General features: G+C 39.0%; 1 protein-coding gene across 1 annotated transcript; it reads right to left on the bottom strand.

Moving 5' to 3' along the window:
* Positions 1–13,175: 13,175 nt before the first annotated feature.
* On the bottom strand, positions 13,176–17,776 carry LOC111235375 (prokineticin receptor 2-like). Its single transcript, XM_022763816.1, has 2 exons — positions 17,310–17,776; positions 13,176–13,881 (listed from the first exon to the last, which is right to left on the bottom strand). Exons 1-2 carry the CDS (start codon positions 17,774–17,776, stop codon positions 13,176–13,178), a joined length of 1,173 nt encoding a protein of 390 aa, XP_022619537.1.
* Between the last annotated feature and the right edge of the window lie 4,147 nt (positions 17,777–21,923).

The following is a 21,923-nucleotide window of genomic DNA, read 5'->3' as shown; positions in this document are numbered from 1 at the left end:
AAAGCAATTAGTTAAAAGTGGACTAAATCTGCATAATGAGCTTTACGAGTGGGAGAGACGAAGGAGGGGGATCAGACCTCTGCAGCAAGAGCAGAGAAAGATGAGATGAGTGGAAGAGAAGGGATGAAGGCTCACTGCTGAACATCATGAGCAGTTCTTATTAGTGGTAGGCCAATTTCACCACCTAAAGGTCAGGGTGAGGCACAGGTGTGGTCAACATTACAAACTCAATATATCATAAAAAGACCATGATGCTTTGCTTGTCTTCTCTATATTTAAATGTAGCTTATTGTTTTTGATTTTGTTATCTGTAAACTCCACCTTTCCCTTTCTCTTTCTTTTTTTCAGGCTTACTCACATGCACACATGTGCATTTATTGAATAATAGCCCACACAAAACAATATATTCTTAGACAGTCTGTGTTATTTGGCATGCCAGGTCAGCATGAATAAAGCAACAACTTCCATGTAGCAATAGTTGCCTACAACAGAAATGACAGAATAATTACTCTCTATAAGAATGGATTATTTCAAAGAATGACCCTCCCCCTGCACATGATGTGGATAACAAATGCTGAATCCATTAACTCTAAAGTGAGGAGCATAACAGACTGTGAAAATTTTGTCACAGTCCCTGCATGTTTGACACTATGATACTCTGCATACAATTCTCTAAGCTCCCACATTTCTGTACACAGTAAGTAAACATAAATACATGACGTACATATAGTAGAAAATTAAATATCAGAGCTCTTGTGGTGATTCATTTAAATTAATATATGAAATACAGTTTGCCCACCCAGTTCAGATGTGCTTTTTGGACTTAGAAAAATATAATAACCACATCCTCCAGGCTGTTTTGTGGACTAAAACTGGAAAATGACCAAAATGCAACTAAAACTAATGTGTTTTTGTAAAAAAAAAAAATAATAATAAGACTAAAGCCAATTCATAATCATGTGCTATAAGCTTAGCTCTGTACCGCCTGTTTAAAGGGGCTATTTGTAAATTTTCTCTGCTGCCGATTGTGGTTTTTTGCTGGGAGGGGATGGTGGTGACTGTCGCTTGACAAGAACTTCAGCCATTGTTGTTCTTATAATACAAGAGGTTACAATATGTCGTCTGAGCAGCACTACGTCTTTCGGACAGATTGAAGGCTAGCTGGTAAGCGTGCTAACTTCAGTCGAAGTAAAGACGTCAGAGACAAGAGTTGACAGTGGTGTTACTTTCCACCACTAGAGACAGCTCTTGGTGACTAAATGAATAAAGTCTGATGTTGAAGTTGTAACTTTTCTTCTACACTGGTTTGTAAACAGATTTTGATGCTAAAGTTGACTATGTAGCAATAGCAAAACTTGCAAATAGCTACTTTATGGTATATTTAAGTTTTAGATTATTGGCTGTGGAGGAATTACAAAAGATATCTGAAAATGGACTTGCTGAAGCCTAAAGTCGTTAGTTAAATCTATTTTCATGAAAAGAAAGCTTCCCTTTAAACACATTATATCCCACTATCTGTCCTAGCCTGTCCTTCTCCAAAACTGATTCATTCGCAAATACATCAGGAGCCTTTCTACAGACTTCCCTCACAGGCCCACAGGGAATAATTGTCTTTTTGAAACAAAGTGCACCTATGTTACTGTGTTGAAAAGCCTTTTCCATCCTTACAAATTTTAACCTGATGTTTCCAAGTCTTCAATTTAAAGTACAAAATAGTTTGCTTGTCAGTACCTTCCAAAATGCCTTACATGAAGAAAAAAAATTACTCTCAAGCTTTTTGTCATCTGTCAGTCTTACAGTTAACAAAAACTAGTGGTTTAAGGTGAGGGGAAGATCACCTTTATGACAGCATTTTCCTCAACTGAGAGAGGGAGGTCATTATTGCAAGAGGAGGTCACTTGTTAGGAAAATGGAAACATACAGTTGGTTGTTTTGACATTGTGAACCAACACTGTGAACCAAAGACCTAAGAAGTCATTTCTCTGAGTGGCACAATCACCCAAAAGTAATGCACTTTGAGTTGCCATGTTTCATAGTACAACAAGCAAGGTTGACAAGAGGGCAGAAGATGCTTGAAATAATTCACAGAACTTGTCATTTTAAAAGGTCATGCTGGAAGCATTTCAGTCTGGAATATTAACTTTCCAGACACTATCACCTCACTTCACCTCAGTTTGTCCTGGGCTTCATTCAACAAAACATGTGTCCTTGTAGTAGACACAATTGTGTCAGTATACAGTCTTTGATTATGAATAGAAAGTAATGGATCCAATTTAATGAGATGTTATAGGACTGACTAAACCCCCAAGGACATAAATTTCATGTTAAATTCATCAACTATACTGTAGTGACAAGGAAGTGTTAGTTATAGTACTTGGCATTCAACTGGATTAAGGCGGATGTCTACCAAGGGTGTTATCAATGTCAAATAGGCAATAGTTTTATGAGTATAAACTTTATAGGAATATATTTAGAGGTAAATCTTTTGACTGTAACGGTGCATCTGTAAGCTGTTTGCTGTTGCTAAAAATTCACGACTTGTTTTATATCTCAACAACTTGACGTCTGTATCAATTGTCTGGATGCAAAGTCAGATTGATAACATATTAAAACAAACCACTAATACAGTATGTGTGTATATGTTTATGACACTGTTTCCGACTAGTATTGTTTTAAGTTTAGTTAGATAATACTTCTCATTTCATGCGAGTTACACACATACAACATTTTCTCCTTATTTTTCTTGTTTACCCTCTTATCCCCCAGGAGGAGAAGCTATTTCCAAAGCCAGCAAACCAGAACACTTAATTTTCTATTACTCTGAGGGCCCCTCCATGGCACCAGAGAGGCTCATTGGATTTGTGCTGCAACTGTCCAGGTCACAATAAATGACCAGTGCAATAGAGTGTAAAAAATAAGGTTTGCCACAGCACGAGAGAGTAACAACAGGGACATAACATATATAGTGCTATTATTAATTAACCTTTTGTTTTAGTTGAATTAATAATAAAGAATCTGTTACATTTTTATCTATATACCTGGCTTTATTAGATCACAGTGTAGGTCAAAGGGAAGATCTATATCAATGGGACAAGTACAATATCACTGACAAACAATAATAGCGAAGTAAATATTATGTTTTTTGTACTGTAAAATGTCTCCTTCCATTGTCTTTTTTGATAACTCTTTGCTTAAAGTAATCAATTTTCTATATCATCACGGTGTCTTCATGTCTGACAATGAGACCTCTGACCCATGCAGACAGTAAGTTAAAGATGTTATTGACAAAAGCCCCCTATAGTACTTGAGCTGGTGAGATTGTTATTGATGGATTGTCTTGAANTATGTTTTTTGTACTGTAAAATGTCTCCTTCCATTGTCTTTTTTGATAACTCTTTGCTTAAAGTAATCAATTTTCTATATCATCACGGTGTCTTCATGTCTGACAATGAGACCTCTGACCCATGCAGACAGTAAGTTAAAGATGTTATTGACAAAAGCCCCCTATAGTACTTGAGCTGGTGAGATTGTTATTGATGGATTGTCTTGAAAGGTTGATGAGACCTTGTCCACATGTTCAGCTATGCTTACTTGTCCTTCTCCTCTTCCTCTCTGATGTTATAGAGGGGCTAAAATCTGGCCTTGGCAGGTTGTCATCGCTATGCCGTTCACATCTTAGGAGGGTAGAGCCACGCTAACAGATCATGACACAGTGGGATGAATGTTTTCCTGTTCGATTTTATGCCTGGTGGGGCTGAAGTCAGAAAACATTTTGCTCAGCAGGATGTGATGCAGGCTTGAAGAATAGAATGACATGCATACACCACATACTTAATTATGTCCTGTAACATTACCATGCTCAAGTTTTACATGAGAAACTGCTAATTATTAATTAACTGGATTATTTTTCTTACCCTATAGTCTATTGTTACATGTCCAGCACTGTAAAGGGTCCTTTTGCTGATAACCAATAAAGATTTAAATAGCTATTGCTTTACATCACATAATTAACATTCTCAGTGTGTCAACGGCAAGACAGCAAATTGTTATTTACCTCAACGTGTTGGCAACCCTGCTGAGCAGGTCGTACTGTAGCTCTGTGAATCATGTCAGTTTCATGATTGATGACTGAGAGCAAAAATGGAGTCAATTAGAAAACAGCCATGGCCTTATGTAAATGCTGAGCTCCATCAGTTGATTTTAAAGGATGTACATGTTATATTTATGCTGAACCTAAGAGTTTGTATGTATAAAAGTAACAAATAAAACAATAAAAATCTGACCAATTTTAAGAACAATGAATAATAAGATTGTTCTTTAAAATAAAAACACACAACTTCCTCTCAGTTCACACCCTGTGGTTTAGAGCTACCTGTGACACTGTATAACAAAGGTCAATGGACAAATGGGCACTTATTCATTTAAGCTGTTAAAGGAACAGTATTGATCAAATTGTTCTCTAGTGAGCACAAACTGAGCCTGAAATCAGAATCATTATTCGTGACCAGCCAAAGATTTGCTGTCACAGGAGGTCTGCAAAGCTGTGGGCCATGTGAAGGTAGAAAAGTACACGATAGGTGGCCTTAACAGCCCTGGTTTGTTGTCTAATCGTCATTTGTCCACTGAACATGCTAGCTCCCAGCAACACCTATACCCACCTGCTGATCTGCCAGAGGAGATTCTTGCCGGTTTCTTGATGAAATTGGGGGAACTTCTTTCCCGTCAAGGAAGAGCAATAGTGCTCTGATATCTGTCTGTTAGATAGAGCCAGGAGATGGTTAGCTTAGCTTAGCATAAAGAAAAAACAACTTTTTGTCTTTAAACCACTAACTTTGCCACTTAGGAGGAGGAATGCCGTTTTGTGGAGAAACTATGGATGTATGGAACATACTGAAAATAGAGTGATGTCTGGATCTGGTCTGGATCACCATTTGTGACTGCAGCTGTCCTCCACGAGGAAGCAAACTACAAGCCTTTAGAGCCACCTTTCAAGCCCACAGGCTTTGCGTTTACAATGCTCAAAGGTCAAATATCAGTGGATTTGTTTCTTTAAAATAGTTTAATACAGAAATGGCTGCCATGTCACAATAAGTGGCATCATAGGGCACTGTATTTGTTGAATCACATTAACGGGTGAGAGTTCTAATAAATGGATGGAACAATTTGGGTACCAATAAATGCTGATGTCTGTAAATTAAATTCCCATTAAAGGAAAAGAAGGATGTCTGTGTTAGGAAGGCAGTTTGCAGTATGAGCCAGCTACATTTAGCAAGGAAAAGAAAGAAGCAACTTCTTGTTAATGTCAAATGTAGCTTCCTGGACAGACTCATCTTGTTGGATCTGCTTCTTTTGACAGTCAAACTGGTCGACAATATAAGGAAAGCTTTTTATACACCACACAGCCTGAAGTTGTAACATGAAGTGTTGTGAAGTTCAAGCCAAGCACATTTAAGAAGAGGGGGAGAGAACGTTATAACTTTTTGTTCATGTCAGATTTAGCTCTCTGGATAGACTCACTGTGCTGGATCAACTCCTGATGAAACTGAGAGGAGCTGGGCAGACAGGTCATGAGACAGACCCATCACTGTCCCACAGATGAAAATCACACACACACACACAGGTCAGACTGTATACAGCCTGGTGGGAATGCAACATCATACCCCTTTTACATGTAAAGTGAATTATCAACATCAAGTAATTTTGCATGTCTTTGACTTATCTAGACTTTTTAAATGCTATATATCAATAGTAATAATCACTGTTTTAACTATGGGGAGACAGTAGTTGGAGTCTGTCTAACAGAGAATGAGTAACTGGCTGAAAGATGTCAAAGGAGGATGACTCAGACTCTTAAAAGCAAGTGATGGTAGACTGTTGAAGATGGTGAAATGATGGCACATTTATTCTGAAAGACCCATTAAAAGAACTGTAAAGTTGTGAATTGACATACATGCATTGTTTATGGTTGTGATGTCGACAGAAAACAAGAGTTATTGGTCAAAACATTGTATATGGCTGGACCACATCTTTGGCTATTTGCATTCTGTCTTCTGTCAGCTGGTTTCAGTTTGCTTCTCTCCTACTTTCTGTGATCACATATACATTATTTCAATACAGCTGAATTTCCAATAAAATTAAAAAAAAAAAAAAAAATTAATATAAAAAAAATGCTCACTCAGAAAATTACAAGCTCATTCACATCAGCTGTTGCCAACATAGAGAGGTGTGCCTGCTGGGAAACTCCGACCTCGAATAGTAGCAACTGTCTTTTATGGAAAGCAGCTAAGATTAGTCCAAAATGTCGTTAGATTTGTCGCTAGGTGCTTCTTTCCTTCAGGGTGGATATCACGACTCATATTGAAAGAGCAATGGCCAATAGAGAAAGTCCATCACTCAACTGACAGACCAATAGTGTAACTTCATCACTCAGTCAGTCAGTCACTCTCAGTCATTCTCATATATGACTGCCCCTGCTGTTGCAGTCCAGCCAAAAATACACAACAGTTACAAAGGGTTTAGGAATAAATATGCTGGACATTGTTGGACGAAAAAATCATTTTATGGTCTGAGGAATACATACCAGGTTCCTGCTGTTTGATGAGAGGAATAAAGGATAAGGATAATCCTGATTTCATGCAAAACATCATGCAGTGGATCAAAAGTCTACATTTGCACATGGAATGGAGTGTGAATTCGTGGCAGATTGAGCCCCTTGATAAAAGTCAAGTATTGGCAGAATACTACATCTAGACATCACTGCCAGTCAAGTGTGTGTGTCCCTTCTCTTCATGGCAGGAGTGCATACACCTTCTTTTAATTACATTATTTTTGTGAGCAGCATAATTCCTGGTGCCCAACAAAAAGATTCATTCTAGAAATGTGAGAATGAATTAATATTACAGGATTGCTTTGTGAAATGTGCTATAATTAAAACCAATCTCAAAATTATCTGCATTTACAGAAGTCAAGTGAAAATCCAGTATTCATTCTTAACTTTTCAATAGGTGATTCAGCCTAATGATGATAGTCTATGTAACCCACCTGGTGCATAATTCCACTCAGTAGGTATATCCAGTATCTAGGTTATATGAGGAGACTGGCATATAATGAGGCAGAGAAGCAACTTGTGACATTACTAAACCTCCCTCAATAACTTACACCAACAACAGATTTCTTGCTTTTTTGTGTTTGACTGTATTGTATTATTTTTTCCTTGCTTTCCTTGTCTTAATCCCTTTCAGTTATTAGAGCAACAACCTTTCAAATGTCCATTCATTTGCAGTTATTGGAACCATAACTTGCCACACACTCTTTCATTTCAAAGTTCTGAAAGTTGACCTTAGTAAGAAAACAACAAATAAAGACAAAAAAACATGAGCTCTGAAAAAATGAAATAGTCTGTACCCACAATATCCACTGTAATGTGAAATCAGTCTCTGTTAATTAACTCTATTTAGTGTCTGCACTCAAATTCCTACCTCCACCCAGGGTTAGGAAAACTGTTCTTGTTCTCAGGATGAAGATGATGAAGATGGTGAGATATGAGGAATGATGAAGATCCTGCAAACGGTGAGAAGGTGGTGATGAGGGAGGTAGAAATCCAGGAGGCATTGGGGTGATGGCAACTCGAGCCGCACAGTTCAGTCTGGAATAAGTTCTCAAAGGAAAAAAAAAACAAAACAACCTGCACAAGACGTGCAGAGCAATCGTTTAGTTGTCCATATTACTTAATTCAGTCATTTTTTTAAACTTATTTCCATAACTATACATCTTAACAACATATAATCTCTAATTTATCATGGAATTTACCTCACTTGTCCAGGTGAATAAAACATAACAACCACAGCAAAGATAGAAAATATGTGACATCCAAATCGCTGTTTACCTGCATCTGAATAATTAATAACCAACCATTAACTCAACAGTTTTCCATATTTATATAATTCAACAATGTAAAGCAAAACCACACAAGTGATATTCTGAGTGCTAATTTGCTAATTACCAATCAACTAACTCACCTGAATGCTCAAGGGGTCGGCAGCTCCGTGGCCTCTGTGTTTAGCCAGCTAGCTAACTAAGTCAGTGGAAAGTTAAATACAAACGCCGGTTTGAGCCGGCAGCTCCGTAGCTTCTGTGGCTATTTAGCTAACAGCTAACTCACTGGGGTTCTCAATATAAATGCCACTTGAGTCGGCAGCGCCGTAGCTGTTGCGACACACTCTGATCTCTCTTTTATGTCGATTCCCTTGTTACTCTTTCCACTTTTTCCAAGTGATAACCGTCTTTTATCAACTTTCCTGCATAGGAGCTATCGGCTGCCCTGTGTTGGTCTCTGTTTCTCTCCAACATGAATAAAAACGTGCCACTCCCACACTCACTTCACTCGCCACAGTACGCCACTAGGGGGTGCTAATCTACCATAGTAACTGAGGGAGTAACTAATGAAATATTGTCAGATCTGTTTGATGACCTTAAACGAGACATTATAATAATGATTATATTTCAATGTTCTTTTAAATTTAAATAAGATGATAACTGTGACTAGACATCTGCTGACACTGACATATTAACATAATGTGAGGATATGACTACCTCAGACTACAGGCCTACACTACATAACCCTTGACCCATGACCCCTTAGCACTGCATGGATACTGTTATAGCATGATCCCCTTGGTTCGGAAACCAAGAAACCAGGTAGGTGTAGGGGAACTGAAGGGATTGTGTAAAACCAATGGCCTTTTTTAAATTTAAACATTCCTGTATTCTCTATTCTGAAAATATTTGTATTAATTAATGTCAATAATACTTCTTAGTTCTGCACTATATATATATTTCCCTTTTTCAGGTAGGAGAAATAGGCTATATGAAGTATAGTCTGTGAAGTATAGGAAAATACATGGCTTCAGAGCAAGTGGGAAAAATAATCTTCCGGAGGAACAGTGATGTGTAAACACTTGAGTCTCACTGGGAAAGAGCCCACTCGAGCCTAATAATGAGAGGCTACCCGGTGGCAGGAAAATATATGTGTTTGAAAATGTTGTTTATTTGTACAACCTAATAGCAGGTTCTCCAGGAAAGTGAGGTATGGGGGGAAAAACACCCATGCGCTAACTGACACTTCACCCACAGGGGCCAGAGCACAGAGACTAATGGGTACAATAAGCAAGGACCCTGATAATGGGAAAATAAACATTTCCCAGCATCAAACAACAGCCTGTGAGAAAATTAGCATAAAAGGCGACAATCTTCATAACCTGTCAATATAGTAAACAAGAACCTAATGGCCCGATCGGGAGACACATGAATAAGCTTACTGTAAAACAATAAGAGTTACACACATCATGCAATAAGGTTGATAAGAAAGAAGGTCAGCATATGCAATTCAAAGTAAATGTGTTCCAGACAATATCTCATTACTACTGTGCCTACTTTACAGGCTAATGGTTTGGAGCTTGTTAAATTGTGTATGTGATTCAGAATGTGAATGGCCTTTTTAGGTCACTGCTGTGAGTTCATATAAAATTGTTATAAGCACTCAGTTGGTCAGGATTCCCTCCATAATGGAAACAATGCCCGCTGATTTCACCACCCCAGCAGCAAGAGGTGGGAAGTAAATAAGTAAAGTAAACGTTCCACCCTCTGCTGGCACTGATGTGCTCCACTATACTGCTGGTTCACACCCGATTGCAACAATATAATGCACTGCTACAGTTTAAAGAATGAGACTGGCAATGCTCTATAGTTTGTAACTGTCAACAAATACCATGAAAGGACCAAGACCTACAGTGTATAAGTCCATCTCTCAATACTGTCTAACTTTCTTAGCATGATAGTAGCTCAAAGCCATGAAAGCCATGAATGCAGTTTCCACTGTTCATCAATAGAATGGGCTGTAACCCCAAAGTAGCTATGATGTCAAGCAGTCACCAGTAAGTACAACTGTCACTGTGAACTCCAACTCTGTTGCTAGTTTTCCCACTTCGTTTCATACAGCTTATGTATCCTAGTGACAACTGTGAATCTCGAGGGCAGCTCTTAAGTTGAGCCGTTGGGCGCAATCCGAATTATGTCACACAGACCTTTGTCCTCTGCTACAAAAATTGGCCAGCCTGCTGTAGCTATCCATTTAGAGTATAGAGCGACTTCTGATATAATCTGAATCACATGAAGGCTGAAGCAGCGTTCAATCAATTTGTAGCTTCAACCACAGTTGATACATGTCGGTCAATCAGAACCTGCTTTAATATATCTATTATTCATAATCTTCTACCTTAAACATCTAGAAATATACATAAAAGCTCTTGAGGCATAGTTATTAACCAAATGAGGATACATTACTGTGACTGCTGTAAATTATTTCCACCCATGTCTCTCAGATCTCTTGGCAATATCTTGGAGACAGGGTATAGATACATATGGATGATATCATTGTGTGTATTATGCAAAAAATCTTCATTGGCTTGGTCGTGAGTCCAAGTCAAGTCATTAAGGTCACATGGCTGTTATGTGAGAACTATCTGTGTTAACTGCCTAAGGGATGGCAGGATGGCATTGAAAGTTGCTAATAAGCAGTGTCACCACCTCCCCCTCTGGGTTGTTTGAGTTTCTTGATAGATTAGTGGCCTATCCATTATGTATCATGCCTCTTAACCCTGTGTGCTGTAGACTCAAGCAATGCACGACCCCAAGCAGTATAAGTGGGTTAGTAATGTGCAGATGGCCGTCTTCACTCCTCTTTCAAAACAATCTTTGGTCTCAACATGTGTGGCATGTGGTCATCAGAGAACTGTTCCCTGTCCTTTAGATGTAAGGTAAACTACTGAATCATGACATGAAGAGAAGTTGAAAGTGTCAGCTGACATTTCCAGCATGAAAGCACATGGTTCCAACCCTTACCGCATAAGAGAGAAGAGCTCAGACGCTTCGCAAGAACTTGGATTATCAGTGAAATGTACAGTCGATGTGTTTTGGAGAGAAACTCTTTGCAGCAGTCTTTTACCCCAAAGTGATGATTCTTCTCGATAGTGATGATGAATCTGAAGCAGTAATGTCAATTCCCTTCAGCAGTCACCAAACAACAGTTGAAGACAAAACATCAAGTGACACACAATACAGTACAATGAAAGAGCCCTGACCGCGTGGTTGCGAGATGATGTTAAACTCTTTAGGGCCTCCAATGTTCAGCTGCCCATGAACATATTTGAGGCCAGGGCTTCAGTGGTGGTAATGCTGTCAGGTGTTGTAAGTTAGGATGGCCTGCCTTTACCTGTTAGTCCTGTGATGATCCGGTTCCCTTCCCTCAGCAGTTTCCTAGCAATTAGTCATATTGGACAACTGTGCACCTCATATTGTACATTCAGTGCCATTGCAGAGTAGTGTGCACTCTTTGCAGTGAGGTGTAAACCAAAGATGTGATGGTCAGAATGGTGGATAGGTGTCATATTTAAAAGTCAGATTTTCATGCAGGTAATCAGTGTTTGCAACCTCTCACAGCCCTGTCATTAAAGTTTGCTTTTTTATGAAGTGTAACCGAGATCTTTCCACAGGTTTTGCAGAATTGTCCAATATCATGTATGAATACCAATTTTTCAAATTTAAGAGCCAGAGAATAAAAGATTTATTCTAACACATGTATATATAAACTATGTGAGATGCATTTTGGGCTGTGACAATTAAGGTATGTATCTCCAAAATGTTGTTACAACGGTTTTGCTACAATTTTATTCAGAGGCAGGCACATAGGGACATGTAAAATTCATGAACTAGCTGGGTTCTTAACACATGTTCAACAATGGGATTTAAAATTAAAAATAGATGAATGTCATAAGTACATCTATAAACAAATCCCTGCATGATTCTGAGAGAATAACACCGCAACCTGTAGCTTACTGTTCATTTGTTTTTCTGTAGCTATGGTGGAAACTTTTCAACAGTTCTTCATATAGTCATTGTGCATTTCTATTTTATCCACAGGAAAGATATAAATATATAAATACATTATTTATAGGGACTCAGCACTAGTGGTGGAAACAGCCCTTGTGTTTTAAAGAATCTTTCTGGGTGTTTACTGTGGCACTTGTTCTAGTGTAGTGTTTTCCAAAAGGACTAACAGATAAGCCACTCTTGATTCTATTGGTTTCTAAGAAGAAACCCAGAGCACAAACAAATCTGTAAGAAACCGGGGATGTTTGAAAAAAAAAAGCCAGTGAAGCAGGTGTTCTTTAGCCCCTCACTATGTCTGCACATAACAAGGTTTGTGATAATGGTCACAAAGCTGTAGGCTTTACAACTGATAATGAATGTAACCATGGATGTTACAGGCAACTAACATACAGCACAGGAAAAAGGACAACTGAAGTACAACTTAAGTAAGTAAGTAAGTAAGTAACCTTTTTTCCCCCAGTGACTCATTATTTATTACCATAAGCACACATGAAATGCATTAATCTACAAATAAAACATGCAAGAAAATGTACTGATTCCTTTCAATGACACATAATCAAGAGAAAAAAATATTTTTAAGACATTCAAAATATGTTCTTGCTGGTTCTTCAAAGGAACCTTCTTCATACTCTTCATTCCACAAAATGACAACTCGACTAAAAAATATAAATAAAAATTTCTTAGAGGCAAAAAACATGAATAGAAAACACAAAAATTGAATTACAACAGCAATGGCCAATGCAATGATTTTTACTTTAGTGTCAAGCATCATTTGACCTTTCTGAAAATCAATTTCATCTAAACATATACAGGCAATACAAACATTGACCTCATATACAGTAGGTAGCCAACACCATGGATCAGTTACAGCAGCAGCTGCTATTATTTTTAAGTCTTCTGTATATCTTATACATGCAGTATGCTTCAACATTTCACAATACACTGTATAGTCACAGTATGCACAACAATTACATTCTAGTAATACCCCAAATAGAAATACTACATGTACTGCTGACCAAGAAAATTTGAGCTATGTTGCCCTTTAATCAATGTACTGTACTGTATATGGGGTTTGACCTTTCCTGCTGCTTCATAATGCTTGTAATCTTTCCAAAATAGGATTTAAACATGAGAGAAATGCACCATGTCAAAATCATTTCCTTCAGTTATGTAGTGTCTGTATGTCAACAGTCCAAATTTCAACTGTTAGATTACAGATTTTCTTCTCTTCACCTCAGGTGAATACATTCGATCTCCTCTGTTACAGGCATGGAGGAGGTCCTCATATCCATCTCATCCACAGTCTTACTGGGGGCATATGTCGATCTCCAGCGCAGAAGTACAATTTTCTTCAAGTGCTTAACCGTGTTGTTCTTGACGCTGACAAAACAGAAGGTATTTATCATGCTGTTGCTCATGGCAATGCACTCAATGATGTAGAAGGCCACCAGTGAGTTCTTCTGGCGGGAGATGAGTGTTGGATGGAAGTCTCGCAGGATGGTGAAGCCGTAATATGGCGCCCAGCACAGGATGTAAGCTGTCAAGATCCCGATCAGGACCATCACTGTCTTGCGGCGACAACGCAGCCTCTTCCTAATCTGCTCCGTCTGGAAACCTGGGACATTCTTGAACCAGAGCTCGCGGGAGATTTGGGTGTAACACATCGCCATGACGATCACAGGCCCAACAAACTCCACGGCAAAAACAAACAAGAAGTAGGACCGGTAGTAGGCCTGCTGGTCCACAGGCCAGATCTGGGCACAGAAAACTTTGTGAGTGGTTGGGGTGGTGCCGCCCTGAGGGTACATGGTCTCAGAGGCAAAGTAGGCAGAGGGAACTGATATCAGAATGGGAACAATCCAAACTCCTGTTATCAGGCAGTAGGCGGTTTGGTACTTCATACGAGGCCTGAGGGGATGGACTATCGCCATGTACCTGGAAGAACACAGACATTTTGTTGTATTGAAAAGGCTGGGAATACATAATACAGTCCAAACAGCCTATTTAGCAGTATAAATGCTGTGCAGACTCAATACATTTGGCAAATGGCTCACTCATGGAAGTTCATTACACCATGGTCCATTATTCAGTGAACTGAATTTTTCATATTAGTTGAAGTTCATTTTTATGGAGTCAAAAGTATGGAGGCTTTTTGTTCCTTAAGGGCACAATCTGTAATTCATCTGTAAATCGAGAAGGTGGCACTGAAATAATGGCCATTGAATTGATTCGCAGGTCACATAAATGCGTGAACCTACATAAAAAATGTAGGTTATTCATGTTTTTCATATGTTCCTATATTAAGTTTCATATTTTCATTTACAATATGTTTAGAACGAAAAAAACTGCCTTCTTTAATATCAATAGCTCATCATCTTCAATGTGGATACACTTGACAAATATACAGTACAAGTGAAATGTTTGGACACACCTTTCCATTCACTTGAACGAAAAAGTTAGAATGTATATATAAATCACAAGTTTTTTTACATACATTATGCTGACATCTAGATTTTACATGCAAATGTCATACTGTCATTCAGTGTGGGAAAAGCAACTTAAAGAAGTGGTTCATTTTTACAGGTGAGATGCAAAGATTAATATGAATCGAATTTTTCTGCATGAGGTATAGAGATTAAGTTTGGATTTGTAAAGAGTGGGAATGGGAGAAACACCTACAGTATCTAGCCTGGCTCTGACATAGTTAAACAATATACCTACCACTGACTGTAAAACTGCCTTGTTTACATGATGTATCTGGTTTGTTTAAGATACACATAAACTGAAATGAAAAAAACAATTTTAAATTCTCACAGCCAATGGTTTTCTGTGCTGAGGAGGCAAAAAACTGATTAATACACTTTTAAGTTTTCAAATTAAATTTTAGATTACAGATGGTCCAATCTCTGTTTGGTGTCTAATTTGATTAAATGCTTTTTAAATGTGTTAGTTAATAGTTAAAATTAATTATTCTGTAATTATTCTCATTCTTTTCTGTCTTGATCAAATGACCGAAAAATATTTTCAGACAAAAATAGTCTTTTGATACTTATTTTCTGATGTTGTTGTCCTATTCAATTCCATTCCACAGCTTTATTGTGCACACATCCCTTGAATATTTAACATTTAAATATACTGCGCACCATCCACAAAGTAGTAAATGATTACCCAGTAGTTTGGCACTGGGTGGATTCTCTATAACAATAAGCTGCAGACAGTAAGCTGTTGCTTTTTGTCAACACTAAAAAGCTCACACAATTTCTGGAAGATTATTGACGGAACAATAATTTAAAATAATTACATTGGCACACTGAACACATTATCCAGCCTCAATGTTATGTTTGGGGCACAAATCAAACAACACTCCTGACAAGGCATCTATAATGTGAACCATACTTCTTTGTGAATCTGTGGGTGTTGTGCGCATTCAGGCACAAAGAGAGGAAATGTTATAGACCGAATTACTGTGATCTGTACTGCTCTCGAAAGCATTTTAACAGAGTCATGGCCTTTTTTATTGTTTATCAAGCTTTGTTTGTGTTGCTCCTAGTGGCCTCTTCAGTATTTGTGAATGCAGGCCCTTTTCACAGGAGACATTTTGACCTGCCATTGCAGGAAAAGCACGTATGTGACTAATAATATTAACTATGGCTCTGTTCTTCTCAAGTGACCGAGTGAGCCATGACAGTGTGAAACACGCAGTGAAACATGCACAATACTAGAACCCTGAAACCAAAGAAAATGAAACCCAGCCATCATTAATCTTATTTACACCTGTTCTTTTCCTCCTGTGACATGTCAAAATGTCCTATTGAGCCTATTGAGCCTATGTGTGTATCTGCGCTGTAGCTTCCGTCCTCTAATTAACTGAACATGGTCACTGCTGGCCCCTGTGCCCTGTATGTCAGCACTGACGCAAGTCTGAAGGACTGAAATGTCTGCGGTTGGATGTTACCTCACGTTTTGTCTCACCTTCAGCACTTTTGCACAACAAAGAAACTATTTTTGCCTGTTGTTTTAGTGAATGATCAGTTCAGTTTTTTGTTCTTTTCCTACATGTTAATTAAACACAGTACTCTGTAAGCTTGGTATCCCCTCTCCCTAAAGTTTTGACTTGCAGCATGATGTTAACATTTAGCAGATACATTCGCTAAAAACATTCTGATATGTTCACTTAAGTGTTTAACAAGACACTGAAGATGGGTTGCCATCCCGGCTCTTGCCACCAGTTAATGTTGATTTCCTTTAACCTTGAGGGCGATCATTCCTGAACCTTTACCAAATACTGAGTTCACTTAAATCAAAGTAGGCGTACTTCTGGTGAGTCTCTGACGGAGGGGCCAGATGTGCTCACATGTTTTCTTATTGATTTTGACATTTAGTCACATGGACTTTGATGCTGAGTGTTGACTCCACCCCAGTCTAATTGAATATTGCATTGCAGTGGTTTCTGCATGTAGGCTACATGCATTCCTGCTCAATCTATCTGAAGTTTGTGCCAGAGGACCAAGGGCTAAAAAGATGCAGCTGGTACAGATACAGGAGAATCTAGAGATAGACTCATCATGAGACGATATTCTGCCTGTTGCATGCATGAACACAGTAGCAGGGGGACTGTTTTTTGTTGAGCTTTTTTACATAATTAACAATCAAAAATAAATCATGTTTTTACACAATCTTTGAAGTACTGGCGATAGTGTGCGGGAACACAAATCTTTTATTTTGATAAGTTATGCATCAAGACAAATCTGAGACCCCAAATCTCAGTTGCATGCACGGTGCCAGTTGATGCCAAGAAAAGGACTGCAACATTGATAAAAGTAACTACTCTCTTGAATATAACAAGTAGCAGTGAACCGGTACAGAGTAAAGAACCACCGTGATTAGGCCTGCAGGAGCTTGGTGGTACTTTGTAGTACCTGGGGTTAGCGTTAGTTTCAATCTACAAATTTGTTTACTGAATCTGCCAATAAAAATAATGAAAAAAGCATTGCATCAGTGTCTCAATAACTCTAAATCTCTGGATACAGCAGGATGATAAAAGACTGGAATTCTATATTGACAAAGTCGACCAAAGACCTGGTGTGCAATAAAGAAAGGATTGTAGAAACACAAAGTGTCAGTTTTTGTTGACATGTAATTTTAAATTACAGCTGTAGAGCAATGTGGTTATAGAGTATTTGTGAGGGAGAATACAGACATTTAAAAACATGGATACTTTCTTCAGTCAAATTTTTGTAGACACTGCTGGAGGATTTTTTTTTATTTGTAAGAAGCAGTGGCTTTTTGAATTGAACGAATGTTTGTGCTCACAGGGACACACTCAAAGATTCAGAAAAAAATGAAATCCCTAACAGACTCACCTGTCAACTGCAATGGCAAGCAGTGCGTTTGTGGACACGTAGAGTGACACAGTCCGGAGATAGTTGACAGAGGCGCACAGCACCAGTCCATGATTCCAGGAAAGCTGTTTAACCACATAGTAGTCCACGAGGAACGGGCAGCACACCACTGCCACAATGAAGTCTGAGATAGCCAGGTTAGCAATAAGCAGGTTGGTGAGGTTGCGGAGCTTTTTGTAGCGTGTCAGTGTGGCAATGAATATGAAGTTTCCCAAACCACAGACAAGCATGATACAGACAAGGACCACGCCGATAACGATGGTGGCCACAAAGAAGGCCTGGCCTTGCGTGGTGTCTGGGATTTCATCAGGAGGGATGCCATAGTCCATATCATAGTTGTCCATGTAATGATCCAACTTTCCTGCCGGGAGACTCTCCTGCATCTCTGTATAAGCTGCAGCCATGTGGCTGATGTTGGTGTCCCCCATGTCTTAGCACACACTCTTATTTTGGTAACTTAGAGAAGCAATTTGATCCAATAAATTAGGTGCGAAAGAGTCATGCTTTTCGGTATATCCTCAATTAAGTTGTTTCTGTAATGATGAAAATCTGAACAGGCTGAGTCAGACACAGAAGCACATCTCACCTGGAACAGAAAGTTCCCATCTCAGCATTACTCATGCTGGGTCAGGATTCATGGCAACAAGATATAGTCAGAACAAATTACATGATCTCAGTGCTTCAGGCGTAACCATGCTGGCATGTGTGACATTTCTATGATCTTTTTTGATGAAAAATGTTCGTGGGTGAGGTCATTATATCTAGGCCTTCATGTAATTTATTAGGACCATGTCACTTTACAGCAAGTCAGCGTCGCAGACTAGTCTCAGGGTGATGACAGGGCATTTTTAATTTGCTGCAAAACTGGTGAATTAAATCCCCCAGCATACATGTGAGCGAACCCAGACTAAAAAATAAAGCCACTTAAAAGAAACACAAGCACATTTGAACAGATAAAAACAGATTTGTATTGATACAGCTGCGCAAGGCAATTAATCAGGCTGCTAAACAAAAACACAGCACACTACCACTAAGAAAGAGAGATCCAAAACCAAGAGAGGCAGATATGATCTCCACCTAGCTTTCACAATCATGACTTATGTGATCCCCACTGATGTAATTCTAGGTAAAAAAAAAAAAAAAAAGACAGAAGTTATTGCTTAAGGAGATCTATATATAATGCCATGCCATGCAAAAGAAAAAAAATCTGCAGAACAAAAAATGTACTTTAATTGGCTCTATAAGCTGCAAGAGGTCTCAGGTCCTTGAGTATTAAGCTCTTATAGATCATCTCAGTCTGCAGGGGGGGTTGCGGGGGGATCACAGTCTGTGAATTTAGATTCAGAGTAAAAACAGACTCAAAGGTAGACTTTTGGGTGATAGAGAAACGCTTTCTCTTTCTTTATGTAAGACATTGATTAAAAACCCAGCAAGCTGAAACAAATCATTTTAGGTACTTACCAGCAAATGTAGGTTCCGCGACTTTTCTGAGCTGATAATAGCAATAATAAAAAAAAACTAATTTAATTGCCCTCTCTGTGGAACCGAGTCGAAGTCCTTTATTATTGGACAATCCCACCAGTGTAGACAGAAGGTACATCAGCCTCACCGTATGTGCTGCCGCTCCGCTTCGCTCTCATCCGGACCGCTTCCTCGAAAGGAAATTTTTTAAAAAGTTGCTTCTCTTTCTCCTCTGCCTCAAGTGACAAAGCCGACGATGGCCAGCGTTGAAGAAGAAGAAGAAGAAACCCCACGTCGCGTCTTGCAGGTGGTGTGGAAGAGGATGGTGGGCGCGTGTGCGCGTGCACATGTGGGTGGTCGCAAGGTTTTAAATGGTTGAAAGTTCTCAAGCTAGATGGTTGTCCATAAATAGCTTACATACTGTGCACAAGATGTTCTTTATGTTTAAGGCTATGGTAATATTTCTTCCTCTATTTCTATTTGTCACAAGATTGAAGAGGGATGAAGGAGGCAAACATTTAAATAACAGGACATTCACATGCAGTGCACTGCGCTTTATGTCATAGCTAGCAAACTGTTGACTGAATCTCACTGATCCTCTTTAAACCATCAGAAAGGGAGTCGCGCTGTTTCATTATTCATAAGGATAAGCTGGTGAAACTGTTTCAATATTATTATATTATATGATATATATATCATGGTCTCTACAAATGGGATGAATTACTTTGATATTAAACATGCACTAACTTTTCTTGGCCACCTGTGAGCAGCTGAAACAAAGCTATATACACAACTTGCCTTGTAAGTTTATAGTGAATTTGTCAGCAACAATTGTCTACACATACAGCAATATTAGCATAGAATATATCCCCCTGGCGAATGTAAGAACAGTACTCTCTCCCCTATTAGCTCTGTTTTTTGTCTCCACCAGCTCCTGAAAGATATATCTGTTGCTTTCATGCATAGCAGTGCAACATCACGCAGAGCAAGGCTGGCTGCGCTGTCCCAGGTAGCACTGCTCTGGTTTTCAAAACGTTGCCACCCAAGGTTCAACCAAACTGAAATTTGACCCCAAATGCGTTGACCCCCAAGACACACATCTGTTGGCATTTCATTATCACTGTGAAACCCACTGGGAGCGAAGAAACTGCCTCCGACACCTCTCACTCATCTCTGTGTTGCTGGAATGTTTGTGCTTGCAGGTTAGCAAGTAGCTTGCTCATTAGCCACCACTGTGTAAATAAGCAACCTGTACTTTTACCAACAATTTGAGTGACATTTTGTTTTGCTTGTATCTGTAATCCTGGAAGCCAGGGATGTAGGAAAGAGGGAAGCCAGAGAGTACAATAATGATCTTTCCTCTCACACATGTTTCCTGAGCAGGTAAAAACTAAATTGCTTTCCTTTATTTTTGTCAGTTCTCTGGGAAAATAGTACTGCTGCCAGGTGAATTTTGAATAAAGTTTTTTTTTTTTTTTGCATCTCTAGTTAGTCAAGCGTGGCCTGTATGTAATTACTTGCAAAGTGATTTGTCTGTGTACCCAAGAAAATGAATGGTGTTGGAATTCATGTCACATTGCACCATATTCAATGGGTCGTCACTGTGACAGTGGAAATTTCAATGTAGAGTAAAAATGGAGAAATAATCAATTTTGTGTGTCTTTGAATTCATAGTACTATGTGTCTAGCTTGCAATCTTAACAGGACTTGGGTAAAATAGGAAAACATCCAAGATGATGGGGAATCTCAATCTCAACCAGCTGAGAACAGGATGTCATGTAAGTATTTATTTGTGATCGTTGGTTGCAGGCTCTATATTCACCGAGGCCATTACTGACCCTGATTGCATGGTGGCTTTGGGGAAAGAAATCCATCAGAGATGTTTAGGAATATGTGTGCTCATTATTGACAAGAAACCATGTCTTATTTTCTACTGAATGATATATCTAGAAATTCTTACCATTTTAATGGGCCTCTGATTACGTTAATGGGATTCATGATAAACTGCATCTATAAGACTAATCAGGAAGACTGTGGCTTGAAACTTATCTTTTTTCCTTTTTTTGATGGTGGTGGCAGTGGTGGGGGGTGTCACTACCATATCTCCGTGGCCAACCATCCTGAACAGCAGATAAACAGGCACAGACAGCAGGACTGATGACTTTTTAGGATCAATTTCTTATTGTGATGGAGAGCTAGCACTGCTGGTTTTTATATCACCTCTCACAATCATCTGTCAATAGCAGTGATATGGCTTTTTGTGTCCTCTCATATTGAGTTCAGCAGGCTGGCTGAGATCGTCAGCAGAGTTTAAATATAATAACAGATAACAAGAGACACAAGTGAACCAGCAGTCAACTTCTGTCATCTGTGAAGGACATGAGGTGGAGAGAAAAAAACTTGTTTTCTTTTCCAGATCTTGAACTCATGTGTTCCCTTAGCTCACAAGAGATGAGAGAACTGTCTTTGTATGTTCCTGTTAGTTTTTATTACCCTTTAAATATCAGCGGCTACTTGCTCAGCTTTGCTAGTGTCTGTCACTGTAGCCCAGGAGGCCTGAGCATCAGATAAACACTAGGCTTTCATTTCCAACTCTGGACAGCTCTCTAATCTCACCCAGTCCTCGGATTTACTGCCACTCGTAACCAATGAATATAGATGGAAAAGGAGGCAGTGTGATCCTGGCATTCTCTCTTCAACCATGAAGAATATGCACAAGACATAAAATTTATGGTGTCTGTTAACATATACTGGGCAGATACTGAGGTAGTTTATTGATGACAACGTTACGGTGGAATAAGCAGCAGTGAAACAGAATCCATACAAATGTATATGTGGGGTTTAAATCTGAAGCGAGGGAGTCTGTTTCAGCTAAATGTTGGTTCTGCTGGGGACGCAGACTTTGTGAGTCCAAGCACTGCCAGTGCTCGACCACATAATCATCGTGATCCATTCAAACCGGTGTCCTCTGTGTTTCTTTTTCATTAACTTTTTTCTTTCTGTCTCTGTTTGTGAGTGCAGTTGTGTGACAGCAAATTACTGGATGTCCAGCTGGGCTTACTTGCTTCTGTGGGACTCAGGAGTGTATTAACCTGCATGTGGGAGTCCTCAACA

Source organism: Seriola dumerili, unplaced genomic scaffold, assembly GCF_002260705.1.
Source record: "Seriola dumerili isolate Sdu_G_001 unplaced genomic scaffold, Sdu_1.0 BDQW01000478.1, whole genome shotgun sequence".
Classification (NCBI taxonomy): domain Eukaryota; kingdom Metazoa; phylum Chordata; class Actinopteri; order Carangiformes; family Carangidae; genus Seriola; species Seriola dumerili.
Note: the sequence above shows the minus strand (reverse complement) of the source record. Positions and strands in the feature narration are given on the sequence as shown.